The sequence below is a fragment of the Bombus fervidus genome, chromosome 13 (genome assembly GCF_041682495.2).
Source record: "Bombus fervidus isolate BK054 chromosome 13, iyBomFerv1, whole genome shotgun sequence".
Classification (NCBI taxonomy): domain Eukaryota; kingdom Metazoa; phylum Arthropoda; class Insecta; order Hymenoptera; family Apidae; genus Bombus; species Bombus fervidus.
In genome coordinates, this window is record NC_091529.1 from 11,415,330 (window position 1) to 11,433,044 (window position 17,715).

General features: G+C 41.6%; 1 protein-coding gene across 1 annotated transcript in view; it reads left to right on the forward strand.

Annotated features, from left to right (window-relative positions):
- Positions 1–342: 342 nt before the first annotated feature.
- LOC139993474 (octopamine receptor beta-1R) overlaps positions 343–17,715 on the forward strand; it is a 46,615-nt gene continuing 29,242 nt past the window's right edge. Inside the window, exon 1 of the mRNA XM_072015226.1 lies at positions 343–1,100. Coding sequence (XP_071871327.1) covers positions 343–1,100 — 758 coding nt within the window. The remainder of the gene's footprint in view (positions 1,101–17,715) is intronic.

Genomic DNA, 17,715 nt, shown 5'->3' on the forward strand with positions numbered 1-17,715 from the left:
AAGACGACCGTTGCTCGAACCAACGGCATTCACCGATGAATCCGACTCTGTCCTTACGACTCGCGTTATCCCAGGAAAATGGCTGGCTGGGAACGGTGAAACGTGCAACGCAACTTGCATCCAACCTTTCGATATCGTCGGTTAGCCGTTTAAAGCAAAGTGGATTTCCGTGCTTCTTCGATGGCCCGGCGGAATCTGCGACGGAACCTGCGGCGTAACCTCGTCGACGAGGTCGTCGAAGTAGCGGAAGAGGACGTGGAGCAGTGGCGCGGATCACGGTAACGGGACGAAGCGAAAAAGTGGTGAAAAACGCGGCAAAAGGGTGGAGCTGCAGCGAGAAAGATGGAACTAAACGAGACGATGGAAGAGGATTCGAACAACAGCACCGATCTATCGAGTCTGTCGAACGTGCTGGTCGATACTGCTGGTCCATCGAATCGTTCTACGAATCCCTACGAACAACAAAATGGCCACGAATTGGAACACGTGATTCTTCTAACGGTAAAAGCCATGGTAATGGGTTTCATCATTCTGTGCGCTCTGTTCGGCAATCTATTGGTGATCGTGTCCGTAATGAGGCACAGGAAGCTTCGCGTAATTACCAATTACTTCGTGGTCTCGTTGGCGTTGGCTGACATGTTGGTGGCCATTTTCGCCATGACGTTCAACGCGTCGGTCGAGCTGTCCGGTAGATGGCTGTTCGGCTATTTCATGTGCGACGTGTGGAACTCGCTGGACGTGTTCTTCAGCACCGTTTCGATTCTTCATCTGTGCTGCATCAGCGTGGATCGATATTACGCGATCGTGCAACCGTTGGACTATCCATTGATCATGACGAATCTTCGACTGAGCACCATGCTGAGCGTGGTTTGGTGCTCGCCGACGGTGATGAGCTTCCTGCCCATCTTCGCCGGCTGGTACACCACCGAAAAGCATCTCGAGTTCAGAAGGAATTTTCCGGACGTGTGCGTGTTCCAAGTGAACAAACTGTACGCCGTGATTAGCTCCAGTGTCAGTTTCTGGCTACCTGGAATCATCATGATCGCCATGTATTACAAGATTTACCGGGAGGCTGATCGTCAAGAGCGGATGCTCTATCGGTAAGTCTTTCCTTTCTCGTTCTCGTTTAACGCGCTAACGCGAACAGCGACAAAATTGTAACCTCGAAACGAAATTCGTATTCGCTCGCCACATTCTTCTCATCGTTTAATTCTCTCTTTTTATTCGAAATATTCCACCGGTTACGGGGCATCGTAGAAACTTTATCTTAAACATATTATATCGAAACACGTTCGCTGTTCAACCATTTCTTTGCGCCTTACCATTTCCAGCGGTGTGTAATAATTGGCCAGGCAAACTCAATTACATACGTACAGAACAAATGAACATTTCGATCGCGTAAAAGATAATTTTCGAGGAATTTCGGCTAAATCGAATCGTTCGATGGATTATTACTCTCGTAATTTTCCAACTTTCGTCTTTCTTTTCTCTCATTTTTCATCTTATCTCGTTATACGCTTCGCCGTTATTTACAACTTTACTTCATCGTCTAATATCTTCCGAAATCTGAAATTTGCTCGACCTCTACCTAGCAACTACGTTATGAATTTTTCGAATTTAACGAAAAATTAGACGAATACGAGTAAACTTCGGTCAAAGAATGATCTTTAGTTTTCAAAGTAATCTTTAAGCTTTGCGCGTTCCATTTTCATAAAATTCGTGAAATATTCGTGAAATTCGTGAAACTCTAGTAATTCGTAATTGGATGAAATTTTTTATCGCAGGTATTCGTACGTACGAGACGAGATTAAACTCGACTCTTTGGTATCGAGCGATGCGAAACACCGTCCGCTTCTCCACTCGTCGTTCTCTACTTTCCAATCGATATTCCAACGTGCTCTCGATCTCTTTCGAATCTCACGTATTTTCGATTCTCCGTTCAGTCGCCGCTACATTATGAAATAAATCCATTTCTAGATTGAAACGGCTAATCCTGCGTGCAAACCGGCTTCGACCGTGCACAATATGTCAATTTCGAGGATAGTTGCACTAACAAAGTCGACTAACAAAGGACTCGTTCTATCGCTGAAACGCGTATTTCATCGGTTCTTTCGTCGTTTCATCCTATTCTCACAGCAAATAATTCAAATATCTCTTAGCACGGTACATCGAATTTATGAAACGAGAAATATTTTGCATTCTACGAACAATTGATCGCGCGCTCCTTACTTAGATATCGGTAGCTGCAATGATCAAATTTTCCGGTAACGATTTGATTTTTCTCGGTAACGGGCGAACGACGTTGTTTCTCCGCAAAACCGTTCGGCCGAGACGATCGTTTCCTGACGCTCGACGACACTTTCCGCGTCGGTGGCATCGGAAATATCGGAACGCGGTGCTTTCTCTATTTTTCTCGTCGATCGGCAGTCGTCGGAAATTGGATACGTCGACGCGAATGTACCAGTTATCTCTGGTTGAGAACATTTATGCATCTTGCAAGAGTTGCTCGGTTCGATTCGTCGACGCGCGGAATTAACGTCGCGTTGCTTCTTCGATACTTGTACGCGCTGCTATCCTATGTACACGAAAGTCTACCCACCTAGTGGTTAACGAACGCGTTCGAACGGTCCTTATTATATCGGTAAAATTTGAAAGCAATCTCTCTCTTTTAAAGAAAATATATTTTATAGTCCTTTCTGTACAACACATATACAGGGTACATATCAAATACGAGATGAAACTTGAATTAAAAAAGAAATAAGAGTATGACGTTTGCTTGGAGAAATAAAATTAAAATTAACGATGATGATTTTACGTCTGTTTTTTTTTTTTTTTTTTTTTTTTTTGGCAAACGATTTTATCGTCGAGATACGAAACAAGTAAAGAATGAAAATCGTAATTACCGAGTAATTACCGGGACGGGACGATCGCTTTACGAGACGTTCTCTGCATTCGGTTGGCACCGTTGCAACAGTTCGTAACGTCCATTTGCTCCGTCCAAGTAGAGTAACTTACGAGAAAATAAGAGGAAAAAGAAAAAGAAAAAGAAACAAAGAGAGGAAAAGTATCTCTTGAATTTTGTTGCTTAAACGAACGCAGATGTTGCCGGAGCTGCGTTTCCTTTATCGCGGAGAAACGGCGGGCAAAAGTTAATTCAACGAATTCGACGTGCTTCTAAAAGCTTACGTACGATCGATGTAGCTTACGGTGGTTTACGAAGTAAACCAACTCTATAAATGCTGACATTCTGAAAAATTCGACAGTCCATTTATTAGCTCTATTTGACGAAAATTTAGATTTATTAGAATTTAGAGAACAAAATACAGATTCCGAAGGAAATAATTGATAAAAAATGCGATATGATAGAAATCCTTCGTTTCTGATGGCGAATAATTATTGTATAATCGGGAATACCTTTACGCTTTCACGTTTCTATCAGGCATTCTTTCAGAGATTTACGTGCCGTCGTTGTTCAACGTAATCGTTCTAGCAACGAAACCACCACTATCATCGCGTGAAAGACGAGACGGAGGAGTCGGAGCTTGCAAATGGAAAGGTTAGCACGTTATCCACGAGGAGGGACGAGGATTGGTGTTTATGAATCGATCCTGGAATTCTAGCGGCCGAAGGCAGATGCCTTTTGGTCTGCTTCTTATATTCTATGGCAATGTTAAACACGTTCTCCCAACTCGTCAACTTTTCTTCGACGAAATCAGAAAATCGAGTTTAATTATCGGTCAAGCTTCTACGCGCGACGATACAAAATACGATCTGTTCGCTTGGTACTCCGATAGCGTAGTCTGATCTTCGACTAATTTTTAAACTCAACTTTCTCGAAAGCCAGACTCGAAGCGAAAACATTACGTTCTACGTTTTCAACGCATTTTCGCACGCGCGATAACTTCCTGTTATCTGTTCACTCCCATCTAATCGAGAATTACTCAAATATACGTATATCTGAAAGTTTTCGGACTCGGTTTTCTCGGAATTAAAGTACCCCAACGCAATTTTCGTCTTATCTCGAATCACGGAATCTTCCTCGCTTCGTTTGTACCACGAATTCAGGTTCGCGGTGTGCATACGTTACGTTGTTAGCAATTGAATGTACGTATATCGATCGAGGGATAAAAAGACGATTTTAGAATTGTACTCGTAAGTTGACGGTTAAGTTATATCGGCTTTGGAATAAGGTTTTTGTTTTTCGAGAACCACTCGGATGATCCGACATCGTAGAAAAATATCGTAGAGGAAAAATAGAGTGCAACGCAGAGTGGGAATTTTTTCTAGATTTCCAAGCTTGCTCACAGCCAGAGAATGGGTTAATGTAACTGCATTACGCTTTCTGTTCTACGACCGTGGTAATCGATCAACGTTCCCGAAAACAACTGCTTTTTTTCACATAGTGTACAAAAATTGAGGCAAAACTGCTGTGCCGTGTGCCTACCGTCGGCTCTTTTCCACGCCACTATATACGTATATTCAACAATATCTGTTCGATCTATCGTTTCTCTTATGAAATGTCCACAAATTCCAAGGACAAAGGATCGAAAGGTTTCATTTATGTTGCGATTTAGATAGTTGCCTTTTTATATTCTGTTACTTTAATACTTTTCAAAGTCAAAGTTTCGTTCCATCGCACCGCAACTCGACAACTAACGATTCGACGGAAAAACATCTGAAACATTTTAAAAGTTTATGACGCGTTTTATCCGATCGAATATCTATCGATTTCGAATTACAGGAAAAGCTCTCGTCTTATAATTGTTCTACTTTCTAATCGAAAGCTTCTACTTTCAGCTTTCTATTACAAATCCATCTCCCGAATTATATTTTTCAGAATAGAATTAAAATAGTAAAATCTCGCTAGAAATCAATTTCCTATGAATAGGTAAAAAATCCGCGATCTAAATAGTAGCAAGCAAATACAGAGACAAATACAAATAGAAGCTCAGGTAAATGCTTGAATGCGCATAGATATAGATAATAATCGAACGACTATTGAACGTATTCCTCGCAGGTTTTCGATTTTCGAAACGCTCTCGAAAATTCAGTCTCAGCGGTTCTCGAGCTTCGATACCGGGGAGTCTCGAGCCAAAGTGCTGTTTTACGTCGTGACTACGAAATTGCCGGCGATGAAATTCTTAAAGGGTCACACGTCATCGATTCACCGGCATTCTCCGTGCCACGACGGAAGTCGTGCGTCGTAATAACGAGTTCGAGCATGTGTATCGAATTTATTTCGTATGAAACTCGATTCGATCTAGGGGCGGAGGTCGTTCGTCCGGCTAGTCTGGAAAGCAACGATTCGCCAATGGAAGAGGCGTTGAACTTTGTCGGGAGAAGGAATCTGTACAGCTTTCTTCGTTTCTTCGTTTCTTCTTCCTTTTCTGATCTGCAAAATCTCCTATCCTGGATATTTTCTAAATTATTACGAGCATCGTTGGATATATGTAATTTTGTTTCGACCTTATTCTACTTACTTCACTTTATTTTAAGCAATTAACGATCATTACTGATATTATTAGATGTTTCGGACGATTATTAGAAATTATTACGAATATTGCCAGGTTTAACAAATTAAGAACTTTATCGCCAATATTATTATATATAAAAACGATTTAACGAATTAATTCGATCACGTATTATCGTGAACATCGCGTCGATACTCCCTCTGTAAATTCCCTCGTTCTATACGAAGCGAATAGAAAAGACGTTAGCAGAGACGTTTAAACAAGTTTTAGATAAAAAAGAAAAAAAAATTTGTGTGCTAACACGGCTAGTAGCTCTACAATTTGAAGAAGTTTGTTTCAATGAAACGTACTCTCGTAAATATTTAAATAATTTCAACAATAACTGCTTAAATTCTATCGAAAGACCAGTCGAAATAAAAGAAAGAGCAACGTTACAGAGATTGTACTAATAAGAAGCTATAAACTATAGAGATTAAACAATTTTATAAAATATAGATCTTTATAGGAAAGAATACTGTGCTCGCGTACCTGCGTCCAAAAAATCATTAATCCTTTATAGCAACGATATCGTATTTGAATTTTCTTCAAGTTTACGACAACCTGTAAAAATATCACGTCCTTCTGTATTTCCAATTTCTAAAAATTCTCAATCGGCTGCAAATACCGCGGCGCCCTAGTTTCTAAAAATTTTCACAACCCATCGAAACAACGTGCTACGCATCCTGCAACCTCCCCGTTCAAACGGCACCCCGTCTTTGCTCTCAATTTCTAAAAATTCCCAAACAAAGCACATAGAAAAATTGCAACGGTTAATTAGTATATACTTTTCGACGAAAGTAACGATAATTCGATCTTGTTTGATACAACGCTTTCTAAACGACTGTTCTCGATCTGGCTTTCGTAACGTCTGGTCGATATCGACCTCTCTGGTTTGTCTCGTCTCGCTTCCTCGGCGACTCGTCAACGGAAATACCCCGAATCATTATCAACTTGGAAACGCTTCGAATCAAACGATTTATCCAACACCGTAACTATATATTCTTAACGCGCGATAATAAATGCGACGACGTAAAAATACTCTTCTCGTAGCCGGTGTATATGAAACGTTTTCACTGGTAATTTGAAACTTCGTCTTTTCCACCCTCTACGAACACCACGATCTCCTTGCTTGGCCTGCAATACCCAAAACCGCTCATCCACTCCTAAATCATAATCTCTTTAGAAACTCGTCCCTTAGAAAAGCTATCCCTCTTATCCTTCTACCCTAATAAAAGTGATCTACATCTCAGATTTTCCCAGATCCACGAACGAGTTCCGTTGAAACGCCGACCGAAATTTCACGAAGCCTCTCGACGGTATTCTCTCTCGGCTGCAAGCCTCTTCGTGACCTTATATATATATATATATATATATATATATATATATATATATATAGAGAGAGAGAGAGAGAGAGAGAGAGAAGGAAGATCGGCACGGTATCGATGCAAAAGTCTACGGCTAAGTGGCTTGACTCGAAGAGGAGCGCTCTTTAAATTCCGTTCGAGGTTCGAACGCGTTGTCCCGCGGCCTTTTTGGGTCAGCGCAAAATTTATCGAGCCGTGCCGTCGTTGAATAATAAACGCCGGTGGAAACGGTTGCTCTTGAATCTATTATTTCCCGTTTGTTCTCTCTCTCTCTCTTTCTCTCTTTCTCTGTCGATTAGCGACTCTCGATCGACGATGACTGGCTCAATTTCGAAACGATTTCAAGATTCTGGTAATTCGAGTCCTTTCGGATGAGTAAACTCTTGCGGAAATTAAAGACGTATGGTCGAGACAAGTAAGAGTAAACCTAGTTTCCTCTGTTGGAAGGCAGGCTGAAGAATAAACTATCACGTATCGTTATTACTTGAAACTCTCGCAAGACTCGCTTTCAAGTTTCGTTAAGCGAGTCTGGATGGTGTCGTGTACGTACTCAAAGCGATTGGATGTGTTTCCGTGCACGTGTCTATCCGTGTGTTCGCGGTGTCGGTCGATCCGATCGCCTGCAGTTCGTAAACGGGGATGCGGCACGTTTGTGGAAAACAGCAAACGTCCTGCTCCCTTCCATGAAACTTTTATCGTTGACAAAAGCAGGAACGAAGGGAGAATTGCGACGAAGCGAAACGTTTTGCGCAAGTTCTTTTTTCACGTCGCCGTTGGGCTATTATTAACGAGAACTTTACGCTCCGCGTGAGTCGATTCCACGTGTTTTTCGCTTCGAATCTAAATCAAGGATTGGCCGATACGCCGATTTTTCCTAACAAAACGAAGAAATTCGATAAATTCGATTAAAAAAAAAAAAAAAAAAAAAAGAGAGAGAAAAAATGCGCTCATCGGGAGGAATCGGTAGAAACTATTCCCTCTCAAACGAGACGATGTCAATGATAAGCGTCATTCTATATTTTCAACGTACTCGTTAAAGAGAAATCACCCCTGACTCGTACCATTATACGTACATATACCCGGTAGTTTTCGTTGTTTTATCTAACGTTTCACGAACCTTGTCTGCGATTCAATGTTCCTGCACTGCTGACACTTTGCAAAAACCAGAGGTCTAAATTAGGGGGATAAATATAAAACGGTTTAGGCAATTGTAACGAGTCCCGGAACGTTCGCGAAGCGAAAATAAGAAAAATATACGTCCGTGTGAGATGGGCGATCGATGCGGCACAATGGAAAGCACTTATCGCGAGCGAAGCCGAGGAGCAACACGCTTCTGACGCTTTCTTTCGTTTCTCAAGCTGATTCCAAGATCCTATCCATAATTTACGGACGCATTTGCTCCCCGGTGTTTCGTATTTCGGAATGCTTTCGAGTAGCCTCGACGCGTCTCCTTCGGGCTTAACGAAAATCTTGGATTTATAGCTTTAGCGAGAGAACCTATGCCCGCTTCTATGTCGCTGTCGGATCTATTTTCCAAGCTTTCAGCCGTGGAATCGCGATGTCTCGCGCGATACTCGCGACAAGCTAGTTCGGTTACGCTTCTCTTCAAACTCTCTTCAAACAGTGCTTCCTTCGACGATTCCTTTCTTCTCCCGACGATTCTTCCGCTTCCCGCGTTTCTCTTTTTTTTAATCTACTCTCGTGGGAAAGTTAACGAATACTACTGGACGCTGTTTTCTCGACGTCTCGCGTGGATTAGCTTCGTCGATTCGTTCGAGAATTCGAGAAATATCAAAGGAAAATGTTTCGAGAAAATTTTGATTTCGAGAAACGCGGCACTGTCTCTGTGTTTGTCTCTCTCTCTCTCTCTCTCTCTCTCTCTCTCTCTCTCTCTGTTTCGTATCAGAGGGAACGATTGAAATATCGATCATCTACGGTAGCTTGAAAATACGTAAACAATTGCTCTTTAACGATGACGTTTGATCGTACGTTAGACTTTACGCTAGATTTGCAAATCGTTGTCGTTACATTTCCTACGACCAGCAATTTCGTTCCAATTTTTATGATTACGTATAACCTGTAACCGGTAACCGGTCGAACAATCTGCGCTTGGTTTAAAATTGCATTTTTTAATCGCTTCCTGCGTGGAACAGCGGTAATCTAGTTGCATTTATTAACGGATTAATCGGCCTATTTTGCGTGTGCACCCATAGATTTAGTATCACGGTTGTTACATTCGACTCGCTGTAACGCTGTCACTTCAAACAGCACACCATTAACCAGCAAAGTAATTACTCCACTCGAAACGTTATTAAGCGAATCACGTTTCCATTATACCATGTTTATTAATATCATTTCGTCCGTACGTAGACGATTTGCTCGACCGATTAAACGCGGAACGCTTAAATTCGACGATTCCGTAGAAACACGATTATTCAGTTTAAAGTTAAAAACTTGGATCGGTCGAACAACGTCCCTCGAATCGTTATTTAAATATAGTACCGAGTTCGAGAAGTACCGTACGTATTATTTGAAAGTATCGTCTTTTTGTGTCGTAGAAACGAGAATCGACGGACCAAAGAATAGCTTTCGTCTGATTAGCAACGAATTCATTTATTACCATCACCATCATCAATACATCTACGTATATTCCTGATCTACCCTATAAAATGGTTTATATTTTGAAGCGTCCAAAACGTCTACTATTTCAATAAATTTACATTTTAATACGAACCGAATTTAATACGAAATTGAATTTTATTCGACCCTGTTTTAAAATGGAAGCAAGAGGCAGGATTTGGAAGGGAAAGAACCTTTTCTCAGCGATGTCATCGTTCTACAAGATTTAGTAACGTGGATCAGCCGGTGGCAGCGAACGCGTAAACCTTTCCGTTTTCGTGAAAACACGACGGCAATGAAAATCGCGAGACCACGATGAAGAGATCTAAAGCGACGAAACAAGAACGTGACTGGGGGGGGGGGGACGTCTGTAAATCCTTGAAAATCCCTGGGTAGAAAAGGCTGGAACGAAAGTAATCGGAATACTCGCGAATGCCAGCCATGTATTTCGTTGAATCGCGAATACCGTCGCTGTAATTGGAATCGTTCGTACGGCGGACGAATCGACGAACGAATCGTCCGACACGAGGAAAAAATCCTGCTGGATGCGATCCTGCCGAATAAATCGCCCCGTTTCGACACGGTTCCTGGTTGATGCATCGAGAGAAGGAGCCGACTCCTCTACAAAGTACAGTTTAATACAACATCGTTGAAAAGCGTTAAAAGCGTTAAAAGCGTCCGAACGTGTGTGCTTATTTCTAACGAGATGCGTTCTAATTAAAAAGTTACGAGCACGCAGTCGCAGCGCGATAACATTACTTATTTATTTATTTGTAATCGTCGTAGTTGCATACGTATCTACCTTTTTTCCTTCCTCCTTCTTACGACATACCGATATATAAAACTATTCTCCGAAATTGTTTATCTAACCATTCTCACGAAGAGCAGACGATCGATACATATAGAGTCAAGGTGTAAGGCGATAATCTGTACAATTTACGTTTAAAGAGAGAAACGAAACGATAAATGAAATCGGTGTTACGGAATCGGTGCTATTATGCGATTAATCGAGTCGATTTTCCACGCTTTTAAACATTTGCCATTCGAACGGAGTTGCCGATCCAAGTAGCACAAAGCACTTTCTTCGCAGACGGTGCAACGGAGATTACACGAGGACGAGACGAGATTTTCGTCGTTCGTTGAAAACTTGGATGTGCGTGCAAAACTAGAGGGGAAAGAACGGGGAGCCGTGGCGCTAATTCGAATCCTCGTGGCGCGTTTCCCCTTGCTGTCGAGGGAAAGAGCAATTTTCCAGACCTGTTCCTTCGTATAGCTGACGCGCTACAAATTTCCCTTTGGCGTAGCAAGGCAGACAAAGTTTGACTTTGCAGCGCGAACCAGCGAATTTTCGCGGATTTTCGTCGATCCGAAAGGGAAATTGAATCGTCGCGACTAAATAAATAATACCTGGTGATTATTGCGTGTTATCCTCGCCACTAGATATCTACGCGCCGTTGATAAAGCGGTCCGAATTTTCATCAGAGCGGTGTACTCGATCCCAGAGCGTTTCGTTCCGATAAATCGTTTCAACGAAAGCGCGTTGAAAAAAATCCATCGATGTTCAAATCGATATCAAGGAAGAAAAGCGTCAAAAATATCGCAAATATTTCGAGAAATTTCGAGAAAGAAACAGACATTTTGCATGTTACGTTTCCAGTCTCTTAATAATTCGAATACGCGAAATTAGATAAATGTACGTGCAGTTTCGTGACTGACTGCATACGTACAAGCTTTATAAGTTGTTACGTTATCGCGCGGAATGTGAAAAATGAAGAACCTCCATTACGAGAAAAATGAGAAAAATGAGAAAAAAGAAAGAAAGAGAAAAGAAAGAAGGTATGATACAACGGCGGGTCTAAACGGTGGAGAACTTTTTTTCAACGTTGCTCGTTCCAAGCGAATCGAACGTGTCGCGCGGCTCTTGAAATAGGACGGAGGACTATCTTGCGTTCCTCTTTTTAATAGATATCGGCGAGAACTTTCCTCGCAAACCGATTACTTACTTTTCTTTTCCCTTCCACCTGAGATCGATGGGAAACTTTTCACCGACCGCCTTCTCCATTGCCACTCGCATCGCGATAATTTACGAAATTTCCCTTCTCTTTCCTACGTTTTATAGCTCGAAGGGACGGAATAGATCACAAACGCCGGTCAGAGACGACCTATTCTCACCATTATTCCCAGCCTATTACCAAGGAAATAACGTTGGTCATCGAGGAAATTGAATTTTCGTTCTGTCACCGATTTAAGCTCTCCTTCGTAAATCACGAACGTTCGTTTAACGTGGCGTCTCTGTTTTATCGTTAAATTTAATTAGTCAAGTTAAACGTTTGTCTAGAATCATCTACAGATTATTTTCTTCGTCCTCCTGCTTTTCAATTCTCCTCGTTTTCTCCAATCTTCTGTTTTAAATTATCTTTTATCCTCTATCATATTTATCTTCCGCACTTTCACAGACGTATTTACGCATACACGGAATGCTTAAATCGCGGTGCGTTATAAGCTTAAAACTAAATCCAGCAGAGTTCACAGTTCGCACACCATCGATTTTCGCGGAAAACTGGTATTTCTCTACTTTTCCGATAAAGATTTCGGTTATCGGTATATCGGTGCAGAAATTTATATGAAAATGGAAAAACGTTCTGCCGAATCCTGTCGAAAGGGGAAACACCGATCCTGCGACACGTAGCGTCGTTGGCAAACACGTTGTTCACGCCGTTTTTACCGTCCCAATCTCTTTTACAGCTTTCTTGCTGATTAATCCGACACTTTCGCGAGAATCGATGTAAATGTAACTGGAAACAGTGATGATGGTAGTAGTAGTAGTAGTAGTAGTAGTAGTATCGGAGCAATCGACAGAGAAACGTTTTACGATAGAATGTAAACAAAAAGATAGGTGAGAAAAGAGAGTCGATGCAAAAAGCTTTTCGCTGCTATCTAAATAAATTCAACGACTATGTATACGTATATATTATACAATTTTGTTAGGAAATATACGAAGACGAAACAGCGGGAATATAAATAAAAAAAGGATCGTTCGATACGTAGTTTAAACTACGAAATCGTAGAGAACGTTGTACCGTAGGGAAAGGTTCGTGACGGCAAAGGAAGGAAGTTCACGCTTCACGGCGGAGGAACACGACGTCGAACTTGCTGATCAAACTGGCCAGCGGAAGCTAATGGAGCTTTTGATCAAGGTCCATAGATACCGATAGCTTAGCCTGCCTTTTCACGTTTAAAACCGTGTAACTGCACACACGGTGCAAGAGTATAGCACCCTGGCCGAAAGAAACGATTCTATCAAAATATAATAAAATAATTTATTATATACAATGTCTGTAAAACGTTTTTTTTTTTTTTTACGGAGAAAATCGTCCTGTAAGTTATTTCGTAAATAAAAAGATCCTCGATCGTCCAAACATTACGATATTCTGATTTTTTGGTCGATAACTGCCCGTCCTACTTGCGTAGGTGGTCATTCTCTATGAAAGAACTGTACAAGTTGCTTACTCGTTGGTACGCGATAGTCCATTCTCTTATTTACATCGAATCGAGCACATTTCCACGCTACCTGTCGTTCGATGTACTATACAGTACTATACAGTGTAAGTGGAGTTTTGTCAATATAAAAATATCGAGTAACATTCGGTACTACAAAGTTATACCTTAAGTTAGACGGTACGTAGTAAGTACGCTCAAAGTAAGCACAACGAAGCAACATTTTACAGAGAGAGGTAAAATTTCAAACTTCAAAATTCCAGTATTATGTATTATTCGGTATTCGTTTTTTTTTTTTTCAACACGCCCAGGCACTGACCTACTTTCCTTGTACTTTTCCAACTGCCTGACTTTTTTAATATCCTTTAATAACGCGATTCGTTCGGCAGTTCAACTTGATCGATTCGAGACAGCGATCGTGAAAAAGTGTAGCGAACGTAAATACATAGCGTTTGTAACGACGAATGAAAAATTTAGTTTGAGCCTGGTTTATCGTCGCGGAGGCCAAGGAATATCGGAATGATTCGTCTATGACCTGGTTGTGGTTGAGCGAGAGAAACGAGGTCGCTTCTTTCGTGTAAGCTAAGCCGATGAAACAATTGAATAGGCGATCGAATCTCACGAGAAAACGATAGGAGGAGACGGACAAAACGATCCGATTGATCCAAGTGGCTGCTAATTATCCCGAGCTATTAAATTTGCACGGCGGACTAATTCCTTCGAGGACGAACGCGTTTATCTTTAATTAATCAACGTCTAATAATCTATCTATCCCCTTACGGAAATCGAGATCGGATCTTGCCTGCCATAATGACCGTGTATGTATGATCGTCCGCCGGACAAGCAGCGCAACGGTAGCGAGGAGAACGGAATCGTTGGCTGACACGCCATTAAGCGAAACCTCAAACCTTACGGATCTTTTTATAGGGGTTAGGTTGCGGTTAGGTTGCGGTTAGACTCGCTTCGGATCGAACGTGTTTTCTCGCACAGACAGTTTCATTTCGTGGAGAGGAACGAAGAGAAATCGTTTCGAAGGGACGCGAAAATAAAAGCGAAACAAAGCGAACGAATTAGGAAAACGGAGAAATTAAATGGAAGAGGAGACCTTTTTTGCTTTCTCTGCGTTTTCTTAAACAAGTTTCTCGCAGATTTCTCTCGACAGTCTCGTTGGTATTTCGCCAAGGAAAACAGAATGGTAACGACGTGGCCGATTTTAACAAATTTCGTTCTCTGGTCGTGCCGTTGCTCGCGAAGTTTCCCCCCGTCGAACATAAAACATCGGACTCGTGACTCGATTGGAAAATTTTATCGGTTAACGAACAGAGCTCGCGTTCCTTGAAACAACTAGATCGTTGGAGGATTCGTTATTAGTAAATACGAGTATTAACCCGTAACTCGTGGCTCGTCAAGTTTTGCTAACGACGAAGGTTCTGTAATTTTTTCCGTACCGCACCAAACATTAGCAGCAACGAAATAGAAATATAAGGTTAGAGATAGAAGTTAACAAGATCGTTCGACGCCGTTAATTAAAAAATTTCCCATCCATCGGTTAAAACTAGTTCAGTCTGATCGATACCTTAAACGATCGATTACTTGAATCGTATTGAATGTAAAAAGAGAAAAAACGTTACAAAGGTTTACAAAGGTTTACAAAGGTCTGGACACTCGAAGGTTTCGAATTCCGTTTCGTTGAAATAATCTTTGGCACGAAACGACTGAAATTCTACGTAGAATCGTAATCGTATTTAACATCTCTTTTGGGATTATTCCGTACACATGTGGCGACAGCAAATCAGCCCACATCGCAGATGTTATTGATTTTGCAACGTTCACACACGGCACATCGAAGGAGCGGTCGCACTTTCAAAGGGATTAATTTCCCGTGAAATTTTATTAACCACTGCCGAAACTGGCGATAATACTCGTGTCGATCGACCGAGTGTTGTAACAATCGCATTAGGATTGAAAGATTACCAAAACGAACCGTTTTACGATATCGATGTATAAGGTAACTTTATAATTTTATAATTTCATACGCGTGATTTCAGATAGTATAGCTAACCCTAGCACGTATATTCGGAAGTTAAAACGTTAAATTATAGCGTCAGTATATGTGTTAAAATATGGTCGGAAGTTTTAGCATGTTTTCTACGTAACGAAATTATAATTATTAAATTATATTAAATATTGCATATTTCTGTCATATGTATTATAAAAGGTGTACGAATACGTTTGGCAGTCTGTGCATATTTCTTTCTCGAGTATACTTGGTTCACCTGACAGAGTATACTGACAAAGTTTGGCTATTAAACTCTCTCTGTGCATAAATCCTGTATACGTATAAATCCGCTCGTCTCCCAAGTTCGTGTAAAACGAGTTGTACTATAAAAAAAAAGAAAAAAAGAAAGAAAAAAAAAAGAAAAAAAAGAAAAAAAGACTTTGAGCTAGGTTGCTGCTGCAGCTCTCTTTTAGATCAGCTTCCATTTCATCAACGTTTACCACTTCGTAAAACCATCGTGCTACATAAAATATTTCACGCTCTGTTACCAGTTTCCAGCAGAAGGAAACAAACTTCTCCAAAGGGAGATAGGGAAGGAGAACCGAAGGATCAGAGGGAGTAAAATCGTGCAAGTCGATACGTAATTTGATAACTCTAGGCTTCGAATTTTATCACGATCTCGTGTTCCATTCTAGTTTCATTCTACTTCTATTCCCCTCTGTCGGTCTATTTGCTCCAAGTAGCTAATAAAGCGCGCCAGAGTAGCTGTATTTACACGAGATTTTTCGATAGTTTCGGTTTTCGTGCTTCCGTCAGCCTGTCCGATCCTCGCGCTGGTGGTTGACAGAACGGATAATCGTCTGTTTCGCCCCGTTCCAGTTCAAGGTCCCCTCGCGAGAACAAGAGAGATACTCGTCAAGGTCCGTCGCTTCTTTCGCACGTATCATCGAGGATGCCGTAACCACGTGACGAACTGTCACGTTTCTGCATTCTCATATTTCCACGAATATAAATAAAGAAATAGCGCCTAAATGGAGGTTTGTTTCACCTTCTAAACACGAAAATAGGAAAGGATTTCTTACACCGAGAGATGTATAGCCTAGCGTACGTATCTATTCCGTACCGTGCCGTTTACGACAGTGAGTATAAAAGTAGCATGTCCGCACAAGCGTAACATCTAAACAGAAACAAGTAGAAGGTGAATTCTTGAACGAAAGAATGTCCCTTTATCCATTCGCTTTATGGCTGCTTCCATTGCAAATCTTACTTCCATATAGGGGACCATGGGAACGCTATGTTCGCGTTAAGGAAACTACGTAGACAACGTAAGAGGAAACGAACGATCCCGGAGAAACGGCAAAGACGTTTTCTCACAAGAAAATATAGTATATTCGGTTTCGAATCGGCAACGTCTCTCTTTTCCCCGTCTTTTTCTTCTTGTAAATTTCGCCAGGTATAAAACAGCCAGAGAGCGAATGTAATTTCGTCGAATCGAAAGAGAAAAGAGAACGTTTTCGAACGACAGACTCGTTTCAACGATAAACGCACAAAGTATCTACGTACTCGCTTACATACTCAGCCCCGGTGTATAAGCGCTGACGTTGATCCGTTCAAACGATCTATATCTAAAATCGTCGGTCCATTCTTTCGTTAGAAACGGCTTTTCGTAAAATAATTTGTAGGTTTTCACGCTCGAAACGAATCGATCGATACATAACGCGCGATGTACGGGAAAGCGAGGCAAGATTAAACGTCGATACGATCGGCTGAAATTAGCCCGAATGCGACAGAATGCGTTTCAATTCGCTCGAGATCCGTGGTACGGGGAAATTAGAGCGGTGATGCGAAAGACAAGGGAATGGGTTGCTCGACCAATTCCGAAGAAAACGAAGGACGAAGTTAGTTTCCCATCCGTAATGAAGCGCTTGCCGCGCATTTGCTTGGAAACGCGGAAAGCCCCCCGCCGGTTTCAAAGTTAAACGCGCTCGAGATCCTAGGAAAGGAGGAAAACGGTTGAAAGGAGGCGCGGCAAGGCCAGGCTCGATAAATCGTCGGTTAATTGCCAGTTTGTCGATGTCTCCACGGTGTATCGGGGCTTAAAGCTTCTTCCAACGATTTATGGCCGCGTTCTGAGAGCTTTAACTAGGAGAAATTGAAAGATCTTCGACGGACGGCGGATTAACGCTCGTTCCGGTCGCTTATCGCGACGCTGAAACGACTGCCAACAACCGATTGCGAAACAAATTGCCAGGAACGAAGTCGCGATTTACGAGAAACGGTGAGATTATTCCACGCTGTTCGCTAAACTCGTCGCGTGTTTCTTCTTTTTCTCTTTCTCTTCTTTTCCGTTGCGCCTCTTTTTCCAGTGTAAATAGAGTTCGGGCGCGGAGAAAAATGGCCTTCGACGTTGAAATAGCGCTAGCGAACGAAATGGCGAAACGGAGCGAGACTTTTCGTTGATTCGAGCCAAGTTAACGACGATAAAACGAGACGGAAACGAAGATAAGGAGGTTCTTTGGAAAAAGCGCAGTCTACAATTTCTCATCGTTCTTCCGCATTTTCAGCCGCCTGATCTTTCCTACTTGTATCTAAACGGTGTATGGCTATCTTAACGTTATCTACGAATAAGATTCGTAAAATACCAGATACCAGTTAACTTATATCGTAAATATATATTTAGCTTTCGAAGAAAATTAACGATATTCTCTGTCCTAGCTAAACGATC